The sequence below is a fragment of the Lipotes vexillifer genome, unplaced genomic scaffold (genome assembly GCF_000442215.2).
Source record: "Lipotes vexillifer unplaced genomic scaffold, Lipotes_vexillifer_v1.1 scaffold147, whole genome shotgun sequence".
NCBI lineage: Eukaryota > Metazoa > Chordata > Mammalia > Artiodactyla > Lipotidae > Lipotes > Lipotes vexillifer.
Window position 1 is genome coordinate 4,844,111 of NW_006778796.1, and position 21,514 is coordinate 4,865,624.

General features: G+C 42.7%; 1 protein-coding gene across 1 annotated transcript; it reads right to left on the reverse strand.

The window, feature by feature from the left end:
• Positions 1–1,704: 1,704 nt before the first annotated feature.
• On the reverse strand, positions 1,705–17,699 carry GSTA4 (glutathione S-transferase alpha 4). Its single transcript, XM_007451931.1, has 7 exons — positions 17,607–17,699; positions 16,527–16,631; positions 9,759–9,810; positions 8,143–8,275; positions 7,122–7,263; positions 5,181–5,312; positions 1,705–2,306 (listed from the first exon to the last, which is right to left on the reverse strand). The coding sequence occupies exons 2-7, from the start codon at positions 16,614–16,616 to the stop codon at positions 2,184–2,186; spliced, it is 672 nt and encodes a 223-aa protein (XP_007451993.1). The 5' UTR covers positions 16,617–16,631; positions 17,607–17,699; the 3' UTR covers positions 1,705–2,183.
• Positions 17,700–21,514: the final 3,815 nt, after the last annotated feature.

Consider the following 21,514-nt stretch of genomic DNA (forward strand, 5'->3'; position numbering starts at 1 on the left):
TAACAGCTCAAATTTCCTGCCATCCCATAAAACTCAATGATAGAGACCCCTCGGTGTTATCAAGTCAATGTCTGGTTCCCACGTGTAAATTAATCTCCAAATGAGTGTAAAGCGTTTCCCCTCCCTGAAGAGTTGGAAGGAGTAATCCAAAAGCCCGCCCTCGTTCAGAAACCAACTGCAGGTTCAGGGAGTGTCCCCCAAACACCCTCAGGTCTGGTAATCTGCTGGAAGTACTCACAGAACTCACAGAAAACGGTCCTACTCACAGCTTCGGTTTATTACACGGAGAGGATACAGATAGAAATCGGCCCAGGGAAGAGATGCACAGGGCAGAGTCCAGGAGTGTTCCAGGCTTGGAGCGCCCAGAGGTCTTCATTCTGCAGAGCCATGGACAGCGCTAACTCCTCCTGACAAGCATGTGTGACAACAGAATTCTGTCACTGGGGAAGGCCACCCGCGTCTGAGACCAGAATTTTACAGGAGCGCCATCGCGTGGGCATGACTATCCGCCCACGTGGCTGATCTGTCTCCAGCCCCTCCAGAGTGGAGCTGACCCCACATGACCCGGAGCCCCTGCCCAACATCATATTGTTGGTGCGGCTCAAAGCCTACACCAGAAATCATACAGTTGTTATCTGGCTGGCCCAGGCCCCACAGCAAACAAAGATACTCCTATCGGGCGTGTCTCTGGATAGTAAAATCCCACCAAAATGGTAGGAGAGGTTCCAAGGCTTAGAGATCACCTCCCAGAAGCTGAGGCCAGACCTGTCTCTGGGGAAGGTGAGACTCTTTACTGCACCCCCAACCCCATTTTCTTCTTTTTGTTCTCTTGCTCCCAGGAGGCTGGCGGAAACATCAGCCGGGACCACCAGTGCTCCTCGGGCCCGCCCGGTGGTGCACCTGCTGCCCTGCCTTTGCTCCTTCAGTAGTTCTAAATATTAGAGCGACGACAGAGTGCTTGCATTGTGAGAATGTGAAGACAGAACAATCTTCACGTCTGCGTTGCATTCTCCTCTCATAAAACCCTGAGGGGCTTTTGCATTGACTGTGACAGGCATTAAGGATCACCTCGCAACTGTCTGTTTTTCACATCTGGGCAAAAATCCCTCCTGTAGTAAGGAGTGAGTGTGTCCACTTTATGAGATGCAGATCAAACACTTGCCTTTTTCCAGTTTTTAAATTCCTAATTATTAGACACTCTCAAAGCGGCAATTCTCTCTTTTCTAAAATTACTTCTGCTGTTGACACATCTGTCTTGCCTACTGCGTGGTGAATTTTTTCTAAAGCAAAAAATTCTGATCTAGGCCTCTGATCTAGGGTTTTGTCTCCTGGCACCATGCTTGGCACATTACAGGTGCTCAATTAATATTTGAGATGTAAGTCAACACATGTTTAAAGCAGTATTAATAAGCCATACTTTTAGTTCTGAAATGCAAAAAATTAGAAGCCTCCAAATAACCATTTGGGTAGTAAGAGGACAAAAGTTAAATATATTTATATTTTCTTATACTTGTGTCAAATATAACTGGAAGGATTATACAAATGATAATGATGTTTGTCTGTAGGGAGCAGAACCAAAGAAAACTGGGGGGACAGGGCTGAAAAGAACACTTCCAACTGTATAGCCTTTTATACTTTTTTGATATTTGAACCATGTGAATGTATTCCAAATGATTTAATTTAAAAATTCTAGCAGCAGGGCAATGAATTGTAAATCCTTTATTTTGGCAAATATCAACAGCATTCGTTACTACCATGGATCTATTATTATTATCGCTCAGAGGAGAGTTACTATCTAGTGAATTCCATTGTTATTAGACACTGAAAACAGGAAGAGACTGGAGGGGGTTGAGAATGGGATAAGGAGAGGAGAAAAGAAGCTCAGGGGACAACATGAAGTCCTACCCATCCTTGTTACCAGGAAATGAGTAGACAGAGCAGATCTAACTTAAATGCCAGCCCCTCCAAAAAGGTGTTCAGAAGAGGTTCCATAACAATCACTCACTGGACAAAAAAGGTTGATGTTTCTAAAAGAGATCTCCTTGACATGAAAGACCAACTTAGGAACAATATACACAGCACCACGACAGAGCTGGATCACGGCAGCCTGGCTTCAATTAAGACACAACTGTGGACACAGCGATTTCTGGGGGACAGTGCTCACTCACAGCCGTGCTGCTGTCCTACGGCATGAAGATGTTGTACACGGTTCTCACGTAGATGTCATCCGGGGGAGGCTTCCTCTTGCTGCCAGGTTCAAGGAATTTCTTAATTGTAGGGATATTACTTATTTTCACTGTGAACTCCTGCAAAGGGAAAACGCAAAAGTTCAAGGCTAAAAGCAAAGGTGTTCATTTCTACGAAAATAGGGCGGTGCAAAATGGCCTATCAGTTTGGGGTTAGTAGATGCAAACTATTACGTATAGAATGGATAAACAACAAGTTCCTACCGTACAGCACAGGGAACTATATTCAATATCCTGGGATAAACCACAATAGAAAAGAATATAAAAAAGAATATATATAGATATGTGTATAACTGAGTCATTTTGCTGTACAGCAGAAATTAACACAACACTGTAAATCAACTATGCTTCAATAAAAAAATAAACAAAAAAAAAACCCCAAAATGGTCCATCAGAATACATTCAATAAATATTTGTTATCGAGATCCAAATAGAACTGTCATCCAGCACCTGTTTAGGGTCTGATCTCTTGGTATGATCATTTATAATCTCTGCCAACAGTGGCTGGAATCTAGGCCAGGCTCTATACAAATCTCACGGTTCCTACCAAGATGTGAACACTTTTCAGAGACAGAAAAATAAAAAAGATACTTAGGATAGGAGTATACTTGCTTAAATGAAAAAAGGAAGGTCGAAAAAGACATAGGTAGTACCTCAAATGTATTGATCTCAGAAAAAAATGCATTTAAATAAAAGTCACTTAAATAAAATTGTTTTAAAAATTCATCAGATAGTACAAGTTACATTTTAAGATTCAGCTGCCTTGACATTTTTACTCCTATTAACAAATGAATCCTCTTTCTGGCTATGTGTGAAAGATGGCCAGTTGCATTTTTTTGTAGCCTAGGGCTCAGTTATCAGATACCAGATATTCACGTAAACTGTAACAGAAGAAAAAAAATCTTATTTTTCATTCATAGAGTCAAATCTTACCAATTTTCAATAATTAAAAAGAAAAATCCATTTGATCTGGTGAAAATTCTGAACTATACGAAGAACTGTATTATTCTAACAAAATCTTTCAAAATAAATAGGTCATTTATTTAAAAAGCTACTATTTATTAAATGTCTACTATGTACAAAGCACAGCCTTAATTAAGCAGGCATACAAACATACAGAAACATTCTTACATATATCACTAATATTAAAAAAAACTAATAATTATGTCAATTAATTCTATGTAAATATGACAATCTTCTCTTCTTATTACTTATTTGAACTGTTTGTATTATGGTATTTGTATTATCTGTGTTATTACCAATAATTAGAAGCTTTTCCCAAAGGATTTATCATTTCAAGATTTACCTGGGGCTTACGTGTCATGTATAATAAAATTTTTGTGACTTTTGACTTTTTTTTTACCCTTTAATTAATGCAAGAATGACCCTTTAATTTAATCAGATCTGGTGTTAGATTTTGAAGTCCTTTAATATTGATACTTGACCTGTTCAGGTATTAAATTTGTTTACACAGAAGTACCTGGGATTTAAAAACAAATTGTTAGCATCATGGATAGAAAATATCCACAGGTCCTTGGGCCATTTCAGGGATCTGTTGGTATTAAAGTCAAACTTTAAAATGTCCATCTCTGTGCCTGCAGGAAGAAAGGAACAGAGAGCTAAACTATATAATGGCTATTTGCCTTGTTGAAGATTTCTGTTCTCATTTTCTGGGTGTATGTATTTAACCGGTGGTTGCTGTCCTCATTAGTATGTCAAAATGATGTTCACTAGACTTGGAAAAAAAATTTTTTTTTAAGTATATGTATTACTCTTTGGAGATTTAGTGTGTCTCTCTCTTGGCTTTGGATAACTTGGTCAAAGACGTGTCCATCTGGTTTTTATAGGGGATTGGCAACCTTTTTCTATAAAGGACCAGTTAGTAAATATTCTAGGCTTTGCAGGCCATACGGTCTGTATCAGAACGACTGACCTCTGCTGTGGTAGCGCAAGAGCAGCCTTAGACAATGCATAAATGAATGGGCCTGGCTTTGTGCCAATGAAATGTATTTACAGACACTGAAATTCAAACTTCGTATCATTTCATGTGTCATGAAGTATCACTATTCTTTTGATATTTTTTCAACCATTTAAAAATGTAAAAACCACTCTTAGCTCAAGAGTGATACAAAAACATGTGGCAGGCCTGATTTGGCCCAAGGGGCCAACCCACCAGCACAGAAGAAAGCCCATTGCATTTGGAGATAAAAGGCTAAGATTCTAGACAAAGTTGAGATACCCACTAACGAGGTCATCAGGCTGCTGACGTCTTTACCCTGGGTCTCTTTTTCTTCACATGTATTCAATATATTGAAGGCATTGGATGAAACGTGCTTTTTAAAGCCCTTTTCTGCTTCTAAATTCTATGATCGATCCTGCAAGAATAACACCGAAACATAAACTGAGTCACGCACCAAAGTCTGCCCTTGGAATTTGAGGAAGAAGAATGGTGAGAATTCTCTGGGGTGATGTTTAGGGTGCCTTTTATTAGCCCTCAGAATCCAGGCTCCAAAATTTCCAATTTGAGACCACGTTATTTCTGAGAAAGGGAGCCACACCCTGATGACGAGGCTGTTTTTGATGGTGACTCTCGGGTCCTCCTGTCAGCACATACAGCACAAGCAGATGAGCAGCCCCTGGTCCCTACAGCTACGTCTACAGCAGGTCCCTACTGGCAAACTGTGTATGGAGTTTGTTGCAAGAGTGTAGCCGTGCAACAATACCGAGGGACAACTTCTTTCACATGTAAACAATCTTTGAGCTCTAAGGGTCTGGGAACCAGAAAACCAATTTCAAGTCTGCACCTTCATTTCATTTTACTAACTAGAACCTAAAAGAATTACACACACACACATACACAGCCTACCAAACAACAGATATCGAAGGAAGGCCTAAGAGTTCTGGGCCAATCTTCTCAAATGTTGTTTTATGTACCTGGAGGTGAGGAAAGGCAGACAGGATATTAGGAATTTTCTCTTCTAGAGCCAAAATGGTCTGGAGTAGAATTATGTCAGCAAGGCTCAGCTGATTACCAACAAGAAACCTTTGTCCATGACCCCGTAAAACCTGCAGGGTAGAAACATTTTACATTGGTTATAATACTTGAGATGGAGAAAATGATGAAGCTGTGGAATCAGTGCAGTATCCGAGAAAGGCTGAAAACTACAACCTTGTCCTTTTATCCTTTTACGAATAATACCAACCAAGCAGTTCCCTATATGAGAGGGAGAGGGCGAAAAAGGTGTAGAAATGAAAGCATCCTTAAGTATCTGCTTTACATCAGAATGAGACCCTAAAAAGGGGAAGGAACGATTAATTCTAGATTTAGCATCCAGGGTTTTAAAAGGATACCTCTATTCCATAAATGTATTTACAGAAAAGAATTAGCCCTGATGCATTCAGGGGAAGTGATGTAAGACGTAAGCCACTGGTCCTGTCCAAGGAGTCTAATCTCATTTGCCAGTTCTGTGTTTCTGTGTGTCAGGACTCACAGTCATAAACGAGACATGACAGTAAAAAAGCAGGCTTCCTTTCACATCTTCTAAGACAGGGAAAATTAAAAGAATGAGAGTTCATCCTGACTCCCATTTTGAGAGTAACACAGGTACAGAGATTCATAGGAATAGACGGTGATCGGGAAGGGGCAAGGAACAGTGGTAGAACAGGGAAGATGCCCTTTGCGGATGCCCATGAGTGTGAGTGTGTGTTTACGTGTGTGTGACAAGGACTCTAATATGACTCCAAATCAAACAGAGCTATTGGAGCCGGACAGGGAGAGGACGAAGAGTCCAGAGTTGCAGTCCTGGCTCCTGACTTAGGCGTGTCACCCAGTCTCTCTGTGATTCTATTTCATTACGGGTAAAAAGAAGGTGACAATTATTTAGCTCATATGTTCGGTGGAGCCCTGACACAGTCTGGGCCACAGGGACAGAGGAACCAGCAGTGACCCTTTTCCAAGGCACCTGTTCCTCCCTCAGTCCCAGCACATTTCTGCATCATCGTATTTTACGTTCACAAACTGCCTGTGGGCAAGATGCCACGAAACTGGGTTTCCCTGGTGGCACAGTGGTTGAGAGTTGGCCTGCCGATGCAGGGGACACAGGTTCGTGCCCCGGTCCGGGAAGATCCCACGTGCCGCGGAGCGGCTGGGCCCGTGAGCCATGGCCGCTGAGCCTGCGAGTCCGGAGACTGTTGCTACTTAACGGGAGAGGCCACAACAGTGAGAGACCCGCGTACCGCAAAAACAAAACAAAGAAAAAAACAAAACAAAAAAAAGAGGCCACGAAACCAAAGACAGAAACACTCAGAAAATCTCTCTCCTCCTTCTTACAACTAATTCCACATCAATGGCCAGAGGAAGTCTGCCAATTCCAGATTTTCACATTCTCTTAGTTTTTAACTAAAGCATTTAAAATAGTCCCTCTGAGTTGAGGAAAAGAGAGGAGGAGTTTGAAGCTCAGAAAAACAGATACGGTAATGAGACAAGAAATAACAAAAGAGAAAACAAAAAGGGCACAGGGAAGAGAAATAAAACAGCAATGGTTCTTCTCTTTATACCAAACTATCAGGTAGGATGATGAAAGAATGAATGAAGTAGGTGGTTTCTTCTCTTCTGTATCCTGCACAAGGTGGCACCTGGCAAATGTAAGCAATGACAGTGCACACATGGGTGAGCCCATATTTTCCCCAGAAAACACGGAAGACTCTGGAAGAGTCTGGGAGGCTCCAAGACATCCTGGCTTTGCGCCGATGGCACCTGTGAGCCCTCAGGAGTCCAGGAGGTTGGTCTAGCAGGGCTCAGCTTTACTCTGCCTGAGCAGAAAGGGGCGTTTGTGGTCTGGTGATGCCGTGTTCACAGGCTTCACTGCCACCTACCTTTTCGAACACAGGAAAGTATCTAATTATAGCCTTCTGGGCCATGTTCACCACTTCCTTTTGCTGATCGTCTGGTTTGAGGAAAGGATGCATGATAATCAGTTCAAGAAGATCCAGGGTCCCCTCCACATACATGTCAATCCTTCAAAACACAAAAAAGCGTTTTCTCAGTCACCCCTCTCTTTGAACTCATTGGCTTCCACAACTAAGTATCTAGAGTGTTTTTCTCTTAAGGCTCTGGCAACTTAAGCACCAAGAAGCATTCATCTCCACCCGTCCCTTTACAGCAAAGATGCAAAGTCAATTCTAGCTGCGATTCAGAAAAATCTTTCAGAAAAACCTGTCACACATCTCAAAGCACAAGAGCCACGAATGTCCTTTCTCCTGGCCCCTACTCTGCCACCCTCACTCCAGCACCTAGGCTTGGTGCGGGTGGAGCTTCACATTTGTAAAAATAGTGGGTATTATTTATAGGATGCTTGGTGTGTACCAGGCACGGTGCTAAACACTCTCTATCCGATATTTCATTGAATCCCATGGCATTATGAGGAATGTGCTGTTATTATCCCCACCATACTGGAAACTCATCAGGACACTGGAGTGTAATGCTTTGCCCTGGGTCATGATCCAGGAGGTACAAGGACCAGGCTCTGAGTTCAAATTATAATCCAGCGCACAGTATCCTGGGCCTTGAATGTCACAGCAGCTTTCTATTCCTAATACTCAGCGATAATACATTTGCAAGAAAGGTAAAAAAAAAAACTATCAAAGCATTTAAACATGTTGAAACCTGCACCACACCCCAGACACAGGCTCTAATATCTGAATTCAACTGCTTTCTCTCGTTTTACTCAGACTCTCTGTACTGATTTTCTAACTGGTCTTGACATTTCTGGGGCTTTGTTCCCTGTTCCCACTAACGATACAGGACATGAAGTGGACAGGTGTGCTGCAGAGGGCGACTAATCAGTTAAGCATCGGTCAGTAGACAAGTGAGAACAAGCCAGAGGGGCCACAGTACAGGGTTCTCTCCTTGAGATCTTTGCCGAAGAGATGGTGCTTGTCTGCTATATAGTGGAGGATGCTCCGGGTCTGCACTAGCTTCATCCCATCAATTTCAACCATTGGCACTTGTTGGAACAGCAGGTGGTTACCTGGGAATGGAAGCCCAGAGTTAGAAGTGATCTCTTCCCTGCACCCCCATCAAAACATGCTCTGCTGAATGAAAAGGGACAGTGGGATCACAGCCTTAGGAAACAGTGTAAAGCTCCCCCAACTTCATTCAGGGGTGCAGATTTAGCCATAAAACAAGCCTGAAAACTAGCATTGATCCAAATCTTCCCTTCTGACTTTCACCCCAGGAAAAACACCTAGCTCCAGTGACAAAGGGTAGGGGAGACGTAGTGAAGACGTTTTTTTAGAGGTGCGCTGGCTAATACAGTAGCCAGTAAGCAGTGTGTGTATAGTTAAACCTAAATTAAAGTTAATCAATTTCTTTTGTGTGTGGCTGCAATGCACAGCTTACAGGATCTTATCTCCCTGAACAGGGATTGAACCTGGGCCCACAACGGTGAAAGCCCAGAATCCTAACCACTAGGCCACCAGGGAACTCTAAATTAATCAAACTTTTGAAAAATTTAAAACTCACTTTGTTAGTCGCCCTGGACACATTACAAGTGCTCAAAAGCCACGTGTGGTTGGTGGCTCCTGCGCTGGCCATTGTAGAACAGAACATTCCCATCACTCTAGAATATTCTATGACTGCACTGCTTTGCCAATCTGATCATGAAACCCAAGTCACCAGCTGATACTCACGTACAGGCGTCCACTACCACAGTCCACCTACCACCAAGTACGCTGTCACTGGTCAAAAAGTAACCCACTACTTTCTTCAAGAAGCCTGTCTCAAACACTTTCCCCACACCAAACGTCGGGGAGAGTTGCAAGTATAGCATACGGCCCAGCCCTGGGGGGGATCAAGGCTTGGGGGTGCATGCGGGTCGAGGGGAGATGTGTACTCAGCACAGGCCTAGTGACGCCAGGCAGTGTCACTCATGACGGGGGCATCACAGCCCTGCAGAGCTGGTCCCTCTCCGAGGAGCCTTGAGTTGGGCCTCAGGACCCTTGCTGATGGCCAGGAGGGAGGATGCTTACAAGGGCCTGGGTGTGGAGGGGTGTGTGTGACCAGGAGTTAAAAGGGGGCCTTCCACTGATGTCACACCTGTTTGTACTTATTTCAGAAAGCAGCCCAGTGTAAATGGTGACTTTTACCTGTGTACTTCAAGCAGGTGCAGATGCCTCAGGTAATTCAGAGGAGGTGGAAAGTGAGGCGGGAGGGGATGAGGGAGAGGAAGAAAGGGGGGAAAGGTAGAGGAGGGCGGGGGAGACAGAGATGGAGAAGGGCTGCCCACTGGGACAGAGGGAGGAACTGGCTCCTTCCCTTCCGCCAGCTTTTATAGAACTACTCAATACGAAGAGACTTCCTGGCAATTTCGGCTACTGTTTCCTCTTGCTTGTCTGGTTTTAGGATACTGGTCTGGATTCTTAGTGTCAGCAGTATCTTTGCCCTTCCACGTAAATATGGGTTCTTAGAAAAGAAAATCAGCATTACCGACAGTAATACATTTTGATACTCACCATCCTGCAACTTCTGCAACTGTTCTTTTGTTTCTAAAAAGTCTTCATCAAACTAAATTCAAAAAGACACGCCCCCCCCAAAAAAGAAGCGAAATGTCATTACAGGTTCAGGACTGAAAATACCAAGTTAAACTGCCTCAAAAGCAGAGAGAAAGAGCATACTCAGTACCCACATCTTGTTTCTAAATATCACTGGACTCCCAGAAGCAAAGGTTGACTCTGTTATGTCAGAAAGTGAGGACGTACTCAAAGACTAATGGATATGTCAAAAGCAAAGGCATGCAGGACCCTACCCGAGGGATTCTCTAGCCACATCTGGGACAATTTAAATATCGAAAAGAGTGATATCAGTTATGGATTAGAACACAACAAAAAAATCCCTGTGTCCATAAATGATGATTCTAAAAAAAGAGGGAGAAGAGCTCTCTTTTACAGAATTAGCACTAATTAATGTAGAATTATTCCTAATTAATGATAAAATTAGAAAATCACCAATTTTTCACCCTATAATGTAATAACTGATTCTGATAAGGATCGCAATGGATGCTGAAATCATTGGGTCATGGGGCATAGAATATTCACACAATCTCAAAGTGTTAACCCACAAGTTCCTTATTACGACAAAGAAAAAACATCTCTGCAGATCTGGAGATCCCACCATCCAACTAACCAAGTGGTCAAACTCAGCTCCCCACTGGGGGACACCCTGAGACATCACGTGCTCCCTGCTGTGACACAGTGAGGATACTGCACCACTGCAGAAAGAGCTCGCCAACCAATTTCACTTGGATCAAACTGCAAGGTGAAAATGGGGCATATCCACGATGTGGGACACTGTAACATAAATGGCCTGTTTTGTTGTTAAGCTCCTCCAGGATGTGCAAGGTTTGGAAACTGGTCTGGGGGACTTTTTGCCTCTGCTGTTCCCACTCTGTGGTCCTCACCACTTGTCTGGCTCCCGTTTCCTAGCCATCTATCCTCTTCCCGACCAAAAGCATGAATTCTGCTCTCAGGGGCAAATCTTTATTTAAAAGGGAATCGGGGCTTCCCTGGTGGCGCAGTGGTTGGGAGTCCGCCTGCCGGACTGTTCCCTGCAGGGAACACGGGTTCGTGCCCCGGTCCGGGAGGATCCCACATGCCGCGGAGCGGCTGGGCCCGTGAGCCATGGCCGCTGAGCCTGCGCATCCGGAGCCTGTGCTCCGCAACGGGGGAGGACACAACAGTGAGAGGCCCGCGGACTGCAAAAAAAAAAAAAAAAAAAAAGGGAATCGACTTTAGCCAGGTAGCCCTCTTCTGATAATTCTTTATGTTATTTGGTCTCCAAGTCACATAACTGATTCCTAACTTCTGTTGCCAGAAATTCATACAAGAGAGTCAATTCCTCCTTCACACATTCCTTTTCTGTTAAGTGAAGGGTAGGGAAGAAACAAACAAAATGCAGGCTCTGTTCTATTGATAGATGAAAAGAGACTAGAGAAATAACCACCAAATATCTGAATCTTGATTAGATTCTGGATGGGGGGAGGGGCAGTTATAATTGCTAAATAGTTAAATAACAGTTACATAGACTTCTGGGAGACGAGAGGGAACTTCTGAATATGAATTGTATATTAGATGTTGTAAAGTTAGTATTAACTTTCTTAGGTGTGACAATGATATTGCAGTTATTAGAACAATTCTTTCTTTCTTAACAGGGAGATACATGCTGATGTCTGTAACTTACTTTCAAGTGATTAAGAATAAATAAAGCAGAGAGAGGAGGGAAGAAAGCAAACATGGCAAAATGTTAACAACTGGTCAATTTAGTTAGAAGGTGTCCATTGTACTATTACAACTTTTCTGTAGGTTTTCAAGTTTTCAAACTAAAAGGCTGGGTGGGGCGGGGAAAAACACTGAAAAGTTTCTTTTCTTGTGATAGATAAAACTCGTGCTAATGTACTGATGCCCTTCACATGCCCACTGAGTCCCCAGATGGTTCCCCACCAGCATCTCTCCCTGCGCTGCCCCATCATCCCAGGAGGGGCAGAGCTGACAGCATAGACATGGCCATTCTCTCTTCCACCTCAACGGGCATCAGGATGTGTAGGCATGGCTTCTCCTACTCCCAGGGTCCTCCCGTGTGAGGAGGGGTCCTCAGTGCCCCTAGAGGCACTCCATCTGTGGCCCAGGAAGCACTAACTTCAGGGCAAGAATGTTCTAGGCATTTGTCCAAATGCCCAGCTGGTCAGGTGTGATGTTGGTGGTGTTCCCTCTGCACCACGGCTCTCACTCTTTTATGACCACGATCATTTATAAAGCACATGGGGAAGTGTGTGTATATGTGTGTGTGTGTGTGTGTGTGTGTGTGTGTGTGTGTGTGTCTAGGCTCATCCCTCAGAGATTCACATCCAGTAGTTGGGAGAGACCAGAAATGTACATTTTTAGAAAACGAGTCCTTCCAAGCAACATGGATGGACCTAGAGATTAACATACTAAGCAAAGTAAGTCAGACAGAGAAAGACAAATATCATATGATATCACTTATATGTGGAATCTAAAAAAAAAATGACACAAATGAACTTATTTACAAAACAGAAATGGACTCATACACACAGAAAACAAACATATGGTTACCAGCGGGGAAAGGGGGTGGGGGAGGGATAAATTAGGAGTTTGGGCTTAGCAGATACATACTGCTATATATAAAATAGATAAACAAAAGGACCTACTGTACAGCACAGGGAACTATATTCAATGTCTTGTTATAAGCTATAATGGAAAATAATGTGCAAGATATATATAACTGGATCACTTTGCTGTACACCCGAAATCAACTATACTTTAATTAAAAAAATTTTTTTTTTAATTCCTTCCAAATTGTTCTGATTCTGGTTTTTGACTTCTGGAAACACGTAGCAAAATGCATGTTCTCTCTCACTAGAGAAGCTCTCTTCAGTCAAACTTTATAGAACTTGGTCTGTAAGAAGAATCTAGCACCGGAACAGGAGATTAGAGGGTAGGAGAGGGAGGAAGGGAAAAATTCACCAGGCAGAGCTTGGAGGAGCTGGCGACTGTCTGGCTGCTGCTCCGGACTGTAAGGACAGACGGCGTGCAGCTTCCATCCACACCATGAGCTGTCTCTGTGCCCTGATGGGGTGCCATTCCCGCTGGGATCCTTGGAGAAGTGCCTGCGTCCACACCACGCGCTTCCTCTTCGCACGCCCCCTTCTAAGTGAACTGCCCAGAAGTTCTGAATGAGGAGCTTGTGGCCTTCACATCTTCTCTTTTACACTGTTCATCCCCCTCTCCACAAGGAGGATCTGACCAGGTTTGGGGTGGGGGTGGTCTTTGGGCACATGAAGCTCCAAGCAGCCAAGAAGCAGCATCCAGCACAGAGCAAGGTCTGAGGACTCAAACCAAGCATGAGATGGAAGACACCGACTCCCTGAATTAGGCCAGGCTGTCTCTCAGCAGGTGCGAGGTACCTAGTTACTGGGATGCGTATGCTTTACACATCAGCCTCTAACCGACATCGTGACCCTGGGAATCAAGAACTCACCCAGCGGCTGCCAGCCTGGCCCTCCTGTTTCAGATCTGTATGAGCACAAATGTAGCTGAAAATGTCACTGGGCACAGAAAGGAGAGGGACCCCTGGTACCACCTTTTGGGAATTGTTCCTGCAAACCATGTGGTCAGCCCTCATGAGGGAGGCCAGTCTAGCTCCCTCCACCCTGGTCAGAGGAGTGGGCTTGAGACCCACGCTGGGCTAATTACTGTACCCCACCTGCCTGCCTGGTTGAGGGTAGGTAGATCACATGACCCACGTTCCTTTCTGTTTTTCTTACTTAGGGTTGGGTTTCTATGACTGTAGCCAAGAATGCTGACTCACAGCAGAGTAGGAGGGGCAGAATGAAGCTAGGGAAGAGGAGCTTTGACAAGGGATTCTAGTACATACACATATAAGACACCCTCTTCAAAACCTATTAAATAACTGCAAACTCAGAAGCATACAGGGGTTAGACAGGTGACATAAATAAGCTGACTAGGTTCAAGTCAAAGGATCAAGAATTGTTCCGCTTTCCTCTTAACACAATTAGAAAATATGTCCTGAGACAACAGGGAATGATGGGGACTGTGCAGACTAGAAAGGTCCATCTCTAGGGACCGTCCCTACTCAGAAGCAGCAATTGCTGCCCTATGGAAATGAGGCCCCAGGATCATCAGATCTTCCAACTTCTCAAGAGAAGTCAGAAATCAGAATTTGTATATAAAAATGATATTGACTAATTTAGAAAACTGTAAAAACACTGTGTGCTGAGTTATAATGATAGGTAAGGAAACCAAAACCAAACCAAACCAACAATAAGAAACAAAACCCCACACCCATCAACCCTCATTTGTCACCTCTGGAGGTTGCTAGGGTAACGACTCATTCTGAAAATTGATAAAGTGGCAGAGAATCAAGCATCTATCCTGCTTTTCTTATTTGAATTGTACTTCAAGGTAATTAAGTAATCAGTGAACAATTACTCTTCATAAGAGTATCACAGTTAGTAAATTTAGGTGAAATGATAGAAATAGAAAAATCACCATTTTGTAACCTCTAACAATGGTGACGAGCAAGGCTGAAAACGACACTTGAAAGGGTGATGGAGGAAACTTCATACTGTGTGGAACGGGCTAAGGTCACAGGAACACACTGATCAAACTCAGCAACTCTGAAAATGAGACAGGCAGACGTCATGCACCCCGGATGTCGCTCAAGAGAAATATGATTGCAGTACCACCTCTGCCGCAGTCTGGCAGGAAAAAAAAAAAAATAGAGATAGAAAGAAAAAAAGGAGCCTGGAGTTGAGCAGACTTCTGGATCCAACTAGTAGCTTACAGGAAATATAGAGAATAGAACATGTTAAAATGAGAGTAAAGCCGCCAAATCCAGAATGGGGGGCATTCTAAACGCAGTTTCTTCCACAAATGGCACCAGAAACAAATGCAGACACTTAGCACCCAGATCTTGGCTGCTAATACCATTTTCTAATAGAAGGGACCAGGGCTCTTTGGAGAAGTACTAGGGCTAGGGCAAGGAAAATACAAGATTAGCCTGGAGCATCTTGGAGTGTCAGAAAGTGAGAAAATGTTGAAGGAAAAAAAAAAAGTAAAAAGGGCTACATGGAAAGGACACAAGAGCCAACCTGAAAGAGCCCCAATGGCCAAAGCTGGAACTATTTGAGCAACAAAAGATACTATTATTGAATTTTAATCAAAAGGATAAAATAAATATACTTAAATTCATGCTGATATAAACAAATGATGGAATAAATAAATAAATGGGGGGGGGGACAAATCTTCCTTACGCAAGAATTCTAAATGCAGTTACCAGGAGGTAGAGCTTAATTCCCATCCTTGGGAGTGGGGGCTGAATTTAATGATTCTCTTCCAAAGAACAGAGGGAAAATTAGTTGATGAATGAAGGAGCCAAGTGACCAGGCTTAACTGCACCACTGACGACTCATGATGTCCTTGTAACCCCTCATATGATGTAATAAGAAGGACACTTCACTCCGTGGTCTTCTTCCCTCAAACCCAGTCTAAACATGAGAAAAACATCAGACAATCCCAAAATGTGGAGGATTCTACAAAAAACCTGACCAATACTTTCCAAGACCGTCAAGGTGGTAAAATAAAGGAAAGACTAAGAAACTGTCACAGATGGAGGAAAGCTAAGGAAACATAATGACTAAATACAATGCTGGATCCTGGAACAGTAAAAGGACATTAGTGGAAAAACCAATCAGATTTGAATAAAGTCTGTATTTGTTATGCACCAATGTTAATTTCTTGGTTTTGATGTGGTTAGGTAAGATGTTTTCATTAAGGGAGACAGAGACAGTTACATGGGAACACTCTGCACTATCTTTAGAACTTTTCTAGTAATCTGAAATTATATCCAAATGCAAAGTTTATTTTTTTTTAAATGCAGAGGAAATGTTACAGATATTTTTAAATACTGAAAGAAACGTAATCAAACGCAATGTGTGGACCTGATTTAGATCCAGACTGAAACAAGGCCTGTTTGAGACAATCAGATTGTTAGCTGATAATAAGGAACTGTTGTTAATTTTGTTGGGTGCAATAATGCTATTGTGGTTATGTTTTAAAATGCTCATCTTTTAGAGAGCAAAACTGAAGTACTCACAGATGAAACATAAAATATTCCCAACAAAGCAAGCAGAGGGGAGGAGAGAGGTGAAACAAGATTAGCATAAAGCTGATGGTTGTTGAAGCTGAGTGACAGGTACATGGAACTCATGGCAATGTCCTATCTGTGCTCGTATTTGAAAATTTCCATAAACAAGAAGCTACAAGAACAGAACAAAAACAAGACCAAAACCATTGTGGGCCAAAGCATACAGGAAGGAATGCAGACAAGATACGAAGGCTGCCAGTCTGAAGCCACTGAAATAAATACAAAATTCACCTAGAGATTCTATATTCACAAAAGTTCTGGCTGTTAACTGGCAAATTGCAGGTTCGTTCCTTTTCTCCTCATTAATAAATATTTACTGGTGGTAGATCAGAAGCCATTGATTAAAGCTGAACGTTAAATACAATTTCATCAACTACACTCCATTTATAAAAAGAAAAAGTCTTGAGGGAAAGGACTCTTCTGACTCACTGAAGCAGGTCTGTAATATTAGTGGGAGAGGACAGGGCTCCGCCATTGACATTTCCCTCAAGTCTCAATGTTGTGGGACAAATCTGTGCAGAAACAGCATATAGGTAGGGTACCTCGACTCCAGCGGCAGCTAAAACCCATCGCACGGATTCCATGCGGCCTCGTCCATTTGGATAGTGGAGTTTGGGCTTCGTAGCCATCATGGCCTTTCAGGTTTTCTGAAAAACAAACGCAGCAGCTCCTCGCAAAAGAACAGCCTCAATTTCGAGTCCTCAGCCCAGAGCTCAGGCGCTAAATGAATATTCAGGATTTTCGCACAGAAAACTGTTTGGGGGTTTTTGTGGTCGTTGGAAGGGAAGAGATTTTGTTTTCGTTTTTTTAATTGCGTTTTCCCTCACTCAATAAAAACAGAACACCATTTTAAAACTTAAACCAAACCAAAACAAAACACTTGGCTTTCATACCGTTTCATATCGTTACGATTTATTACTCTGGATCTTGGGAAGCTGGGGCCATTTGCTGTAAAGACATCTATCTGTACTAGCAGCACGGGACTTCACAGAATCAGAACATCATTACTTTGACCTTGAAAATCTGAGATTTCCCAAATTCGGCCTTTACAGTCCAGACGCCAAGGGCCGCGGAGGAGACTTACACACCCGTGGAACCTCTGCAAAAATTCACTTTCACACGCATCAGATTTGAGCCTCACAGCAACAAGGAGGTGGGGAGGCCGAGGATTACTACTGTCCGCAAGACTTGCGTCGGTGGGCAGGCCCGCGGTGGCGGCCCCGGATCCTGCACGCCCCCGCCCCGCCCGGACACAGGCCCCCAGCCCCGGGTGCGCCCAGGCCACCGATCGGCGGCCGAGATAGGCTCCCGGCGCTCCGCGTGGCCGCTCAGCCCGCGCGGCCCGCCCCGGGGACCATCCGACCCTGCCTTCCACCCAGGGTTGCCTACTCCACAGAGCGGGTTAATCATGATACGTACACCGAGCCAAACAAGACCCCCACCCCAGCCCAGGGGCCTCCGTCTGCCCCGATGGGGGCGGGGGCGCAAAGGACCGGGGCAGGAAGACAGGAATAGGATGAATGCGGGGGTGGTTCCGGGATGGAAGGAGAGTGAGAAACTCGGAGCCAGGAGAAACAAGACGAGGGGAAAGGGCAGGTGGGGGCGGTAGAAGGGAGACAGACCTGGGTCCGCTCGGAGTGACCAGAACCGCACAAAGCCCCCAGCAAGCGGTCTGCAGCCAGGGGACCCGTGGGCCGCCCGAGGAGCTCTCGGTGGGCGAGGCTCCGTAGGATTTCACCAATAGACACGGCACTATTTAGCATGCCCCCTCCCACCTGCAAGGCATGCTGGATAATATAAAAACAACCCCAAATTAAGCCCGTTTTAGCACCAATTTTAGCAATTTTAGGGATTAAGTGATCATTTAATATTAGTTAAGTTAAAACTTTAAAGTGACTTTCAGAGATCCGACAAGAGAAACAAGCCGACCTATGCAAAAAGTTAAAAATCTCTTCAGGTTTATATACCGCGCGCTTTACTAGGTCCTTTCGGATGTGAGGGCGATCTGGCTGCGACATCTGTCACCCCATTGATCGCCAGGGTTGATTCGGCTGATCTGGCTGGCTAGGCGGGTGTCCCCTTCCTCCCTCACCGCTCCATGTGCGTCCCTCCCGAAGCTGCGCGCTCGGTCGAAGAGGACGACCTTCCCCGATAGAGGAGGACCGTTCTTCGGTCAAGGGTATACGAGTAGCTGCGCTCCCCTGCTAGAACCTCCAAACAAGCTCTCAAGGTCCATTTGTAGGAGAACGTAGGGTAGTCAAGCTTCCAAGACTCCAGACACATCCAAATGAGGCGCTGCACGTGGCAGTCTGCCTTTCTTTTGACAATGTTTTTAAAAAAGGATCAAGTAATTCATACAAAATAGGTATTTTTGAAAAGTAAGTAAAGTTCCATATATAGGTATGAAACACAACTCATTATTAAATGTGTGATTATATAATTTATATATAAAATATATCTTCATTATATATATTATATACACATATTTTCTATATTATATATAATGCACTTTTATATATATTATATATAGATTTATATATACATATATTTTTTTTCTCCTCTCCCTCCTTCTTTCTTCCTTGACCCAGTGAATCGTCTTGAGCTTCTCCTTCATTTTGTACACTTTCGACAAAACTGCTTTAAGCCACAGGTTAAACATAGCACCTTCTTGGATGGAAGGAAGTGGGGGCCTTGGGGTAGAGGTATCAATGGGGCTAAAAAGGTAATTTGCCTGGTAGATAAGTTAGAACTTTAAAATATTTTAAAACCGTCAAGGTTAGTATAGAAAAATTCACATGAATTTTAAAGTTAAAAATATATGCCTCCAAAAGGCCTTCAGAACTATCTCTTGCTTCTAGAGGCAGCTTCTGCTATTTCTCAGGCTATAGATGTTGTTGATTATTGTTTTCACCCAGGAGGGGTTTTTGAGAGTACCTGGCTTGAGAAGCCTGTGCTGCTGATTAATTACAGCAACTAACAAGATCAGATTTTATTTTCCATAGATTTCTCTGGCAGAAACGTGGAGGATGAATCGGGACTGTGTGGGGTGGGGAAAGAGAGACCTGTTAAATGTCCGTGTGAATTATAGTAGCATCATAAATTTGAGGAAGATGGGTAAGAAAAGGTGAAATTTTAATGAGGTGGAAAAAAGGAGAAAGAGAAAAGGTCTAGAATGATGCCCCCCCTCCAAATACACACATATACACACACACACACTTCCTTTTCCACCTTCCTCGTTTATTTTTCATAACATTTATTGTCATCTAACATACTATATATTTTATTTATTTTGTTATCTCTCTGAAATTTTGATAGAATGTATATTCCAAGAGGTTAGAGATTTTCATATTTTTTACAATATACTTTTGTATAACCTGCTCTTAGAATAATGCTTAGCACAGAGAAGGCGTTCAGAGAACACTTGTTGAAAGAAAGAAAGAAAGAATGAATGAATGAATGAATCGACGATACCTTGGTTCTAACTTCATAAAGGTTTGGGGAAAATAATCATGAGTAGGTTTGTCTTTCACTCCTGCGAGCCGTACAACTGGAAATGTCCACTAGACAGTTGAAGAGGCCGGTGGGAGGTTGGGGTGAGCAGATGTAAGCTGTTATATTCAGAATGGATAAACAACAAGGTCCTACTGTGTAGCACAGAGAACTATATTCAATGTCCTGTGATAAACCATAATGGAAAAGAATACTAAAAAAAGAATTATATATATGCATAACTGAAGAACTTTGCTGTATAGCAGAAATTAACACATTGTGAATCAACTATATTTCCATAAAAAAATAAAAATAAAATAAAAAAAGAGGCCAGTGACAACTCAGAAGAGAGGACTGAGATGGATTAACTTGGCAGCAAAAGGGTGAGTTAATCCAGAGAAAATATGTAAAGTAAGAAGAAAAAACAAGAACAGCTGGGCACACCAAGAGTCAGGAAAGTCACTTTCAAATACGAAAAGCAATATGTGTGCAATTTCATTTTTCTAACTCTGACCTAACACACAGATTACTCAAGTTGACATAGGTAGGAAGCCATATATATTTCTTTTTTTTTTTTTTAAGTGAAAGGAGGTTTATTCAGAGACATACACACTCCACAGTGTGGGCCGTCTTGGAAGGTGAGAGAGGCAGAAGCCATATCTTCCAAACCTGCTGAAGGTGGTCATACTTTATCAATTTTTTCCAACCCACCTTTCTACAAAGATTCGCTTTCATTGAACTAGGTAGGACAAGCATTATTATAAACGTTGTTGATCAGCCAAACCTTTATCTCCATTTTCTTATTTCTAATTGGTTGAACCATATCAAATTGTTGGTATTTTACTAATTTTTTCTAACTTACAAAAATGGACACTTCATACGTCCAACCTAATAAATTAGGGGTCATATCATCCTAGTGATCTTGTTTACCCGAAAGAGAAACTAAGGCAGTGTCATAAGACTCTCATTAAACAAGCTTGTGGAGAAATTAAAAACTCCTCTTATAATAATTCTGCTATTCTACAACAGGTATGCTTAGGTCATTCTGCTCCTTGGAAGCCCCTGAAATCATTCTATTCTTGGAGACCATTGGAGTTGCTCTCAGCCTGGGACAGTCTTACTCATGGTGTCTTTCTACCTACCTGATATATATCAATATATTCAGAGGCCCTGGGAACTCATCTCAGTCTTTGACCCTTCCCCCATCCAGGTCCGGGGATGTTCTGATGGGGAAGGGCACATCACCTACGGATTCACCAATACAAGGTTAATTGGCAAATCATTTTCCCTCAAAATTCTTTTAAGGTTTCAAAGAATGTTTGGGAGAAGAATTTCCTGTGGAATTCTGTATGGAATTCATGAAGTTATGAGCTTCTTTTGAAGGTTTACATTGTACATGTGAGTGTACTATGAAAGCTAGAAAAACGCAAGGTAGGTATTAATCATGATGAAATCAGCAACAAGAAATTGTTTTGACCTGCTTTTTTTTTTTTTTTCAAATATTCCTAGTCACCTAATTTGCTAAAAGCTAGATTTAAAAAGCCTCCACATTGCAAGATAACGCTTCCTACTGCTAGTCTAAGTGTATGCTTTCAATTTCACAGCAGTAACACTATATTAAGCGTTAAGGAGAAGTTATAAAATATCAAAATTCCAAATTAGGAAATAGTAATGTTATTGTTTGATGGAAGAACATAAAAACAAAAACAGAACACTCAAGTCAATCTTTCTTAAACTGTAACTTTATTTGGAGCAGAATTTTCCTTAAGGAAAGTTAACGTTTTTAAACACCTTAGGACAAACTATTCAAAAAAGGAACATTTTATTTCAGAAGGGGCATGAGTAAGTGGTTTTCTGTCCTCTTACCTTCCCATCATATGAATATTTGCTTTATAATTAAATATATTCTTAGTTACTCCCTTGTAATCAAACCAGGAGACTAAATTGCTGTCAGCATTGACATATCCACATCAGAAGACTGTTCAGGTCATTTTAAATTCGCATTAGCACAGTGACTATAAGAAACTGATAATACAGATTA

Coding starts and splice junctions, on each gene's coding strand:
- GSTA4 (XM_007451931.1), bottom strand. CDS start 16,616: ATGATGGCTACGAAGCCCAAACTCCACTATCCAAATGGACGAGGCCGC. Junction 8,276..9,758: donor GTTGCAGAAGTTGCAGGATG/GTGAGTATCAAA, acceptor TTCCATTCCCAG/GTAACCACCTGCTGTTCCAA. Junction 2,307..5,180: donor CTGCCTTTCCTCACCTCCAG/GTACATAAAACA, acceptor TTCCCTTTGCAG/GAGTTCACAGTGAAAATAAG.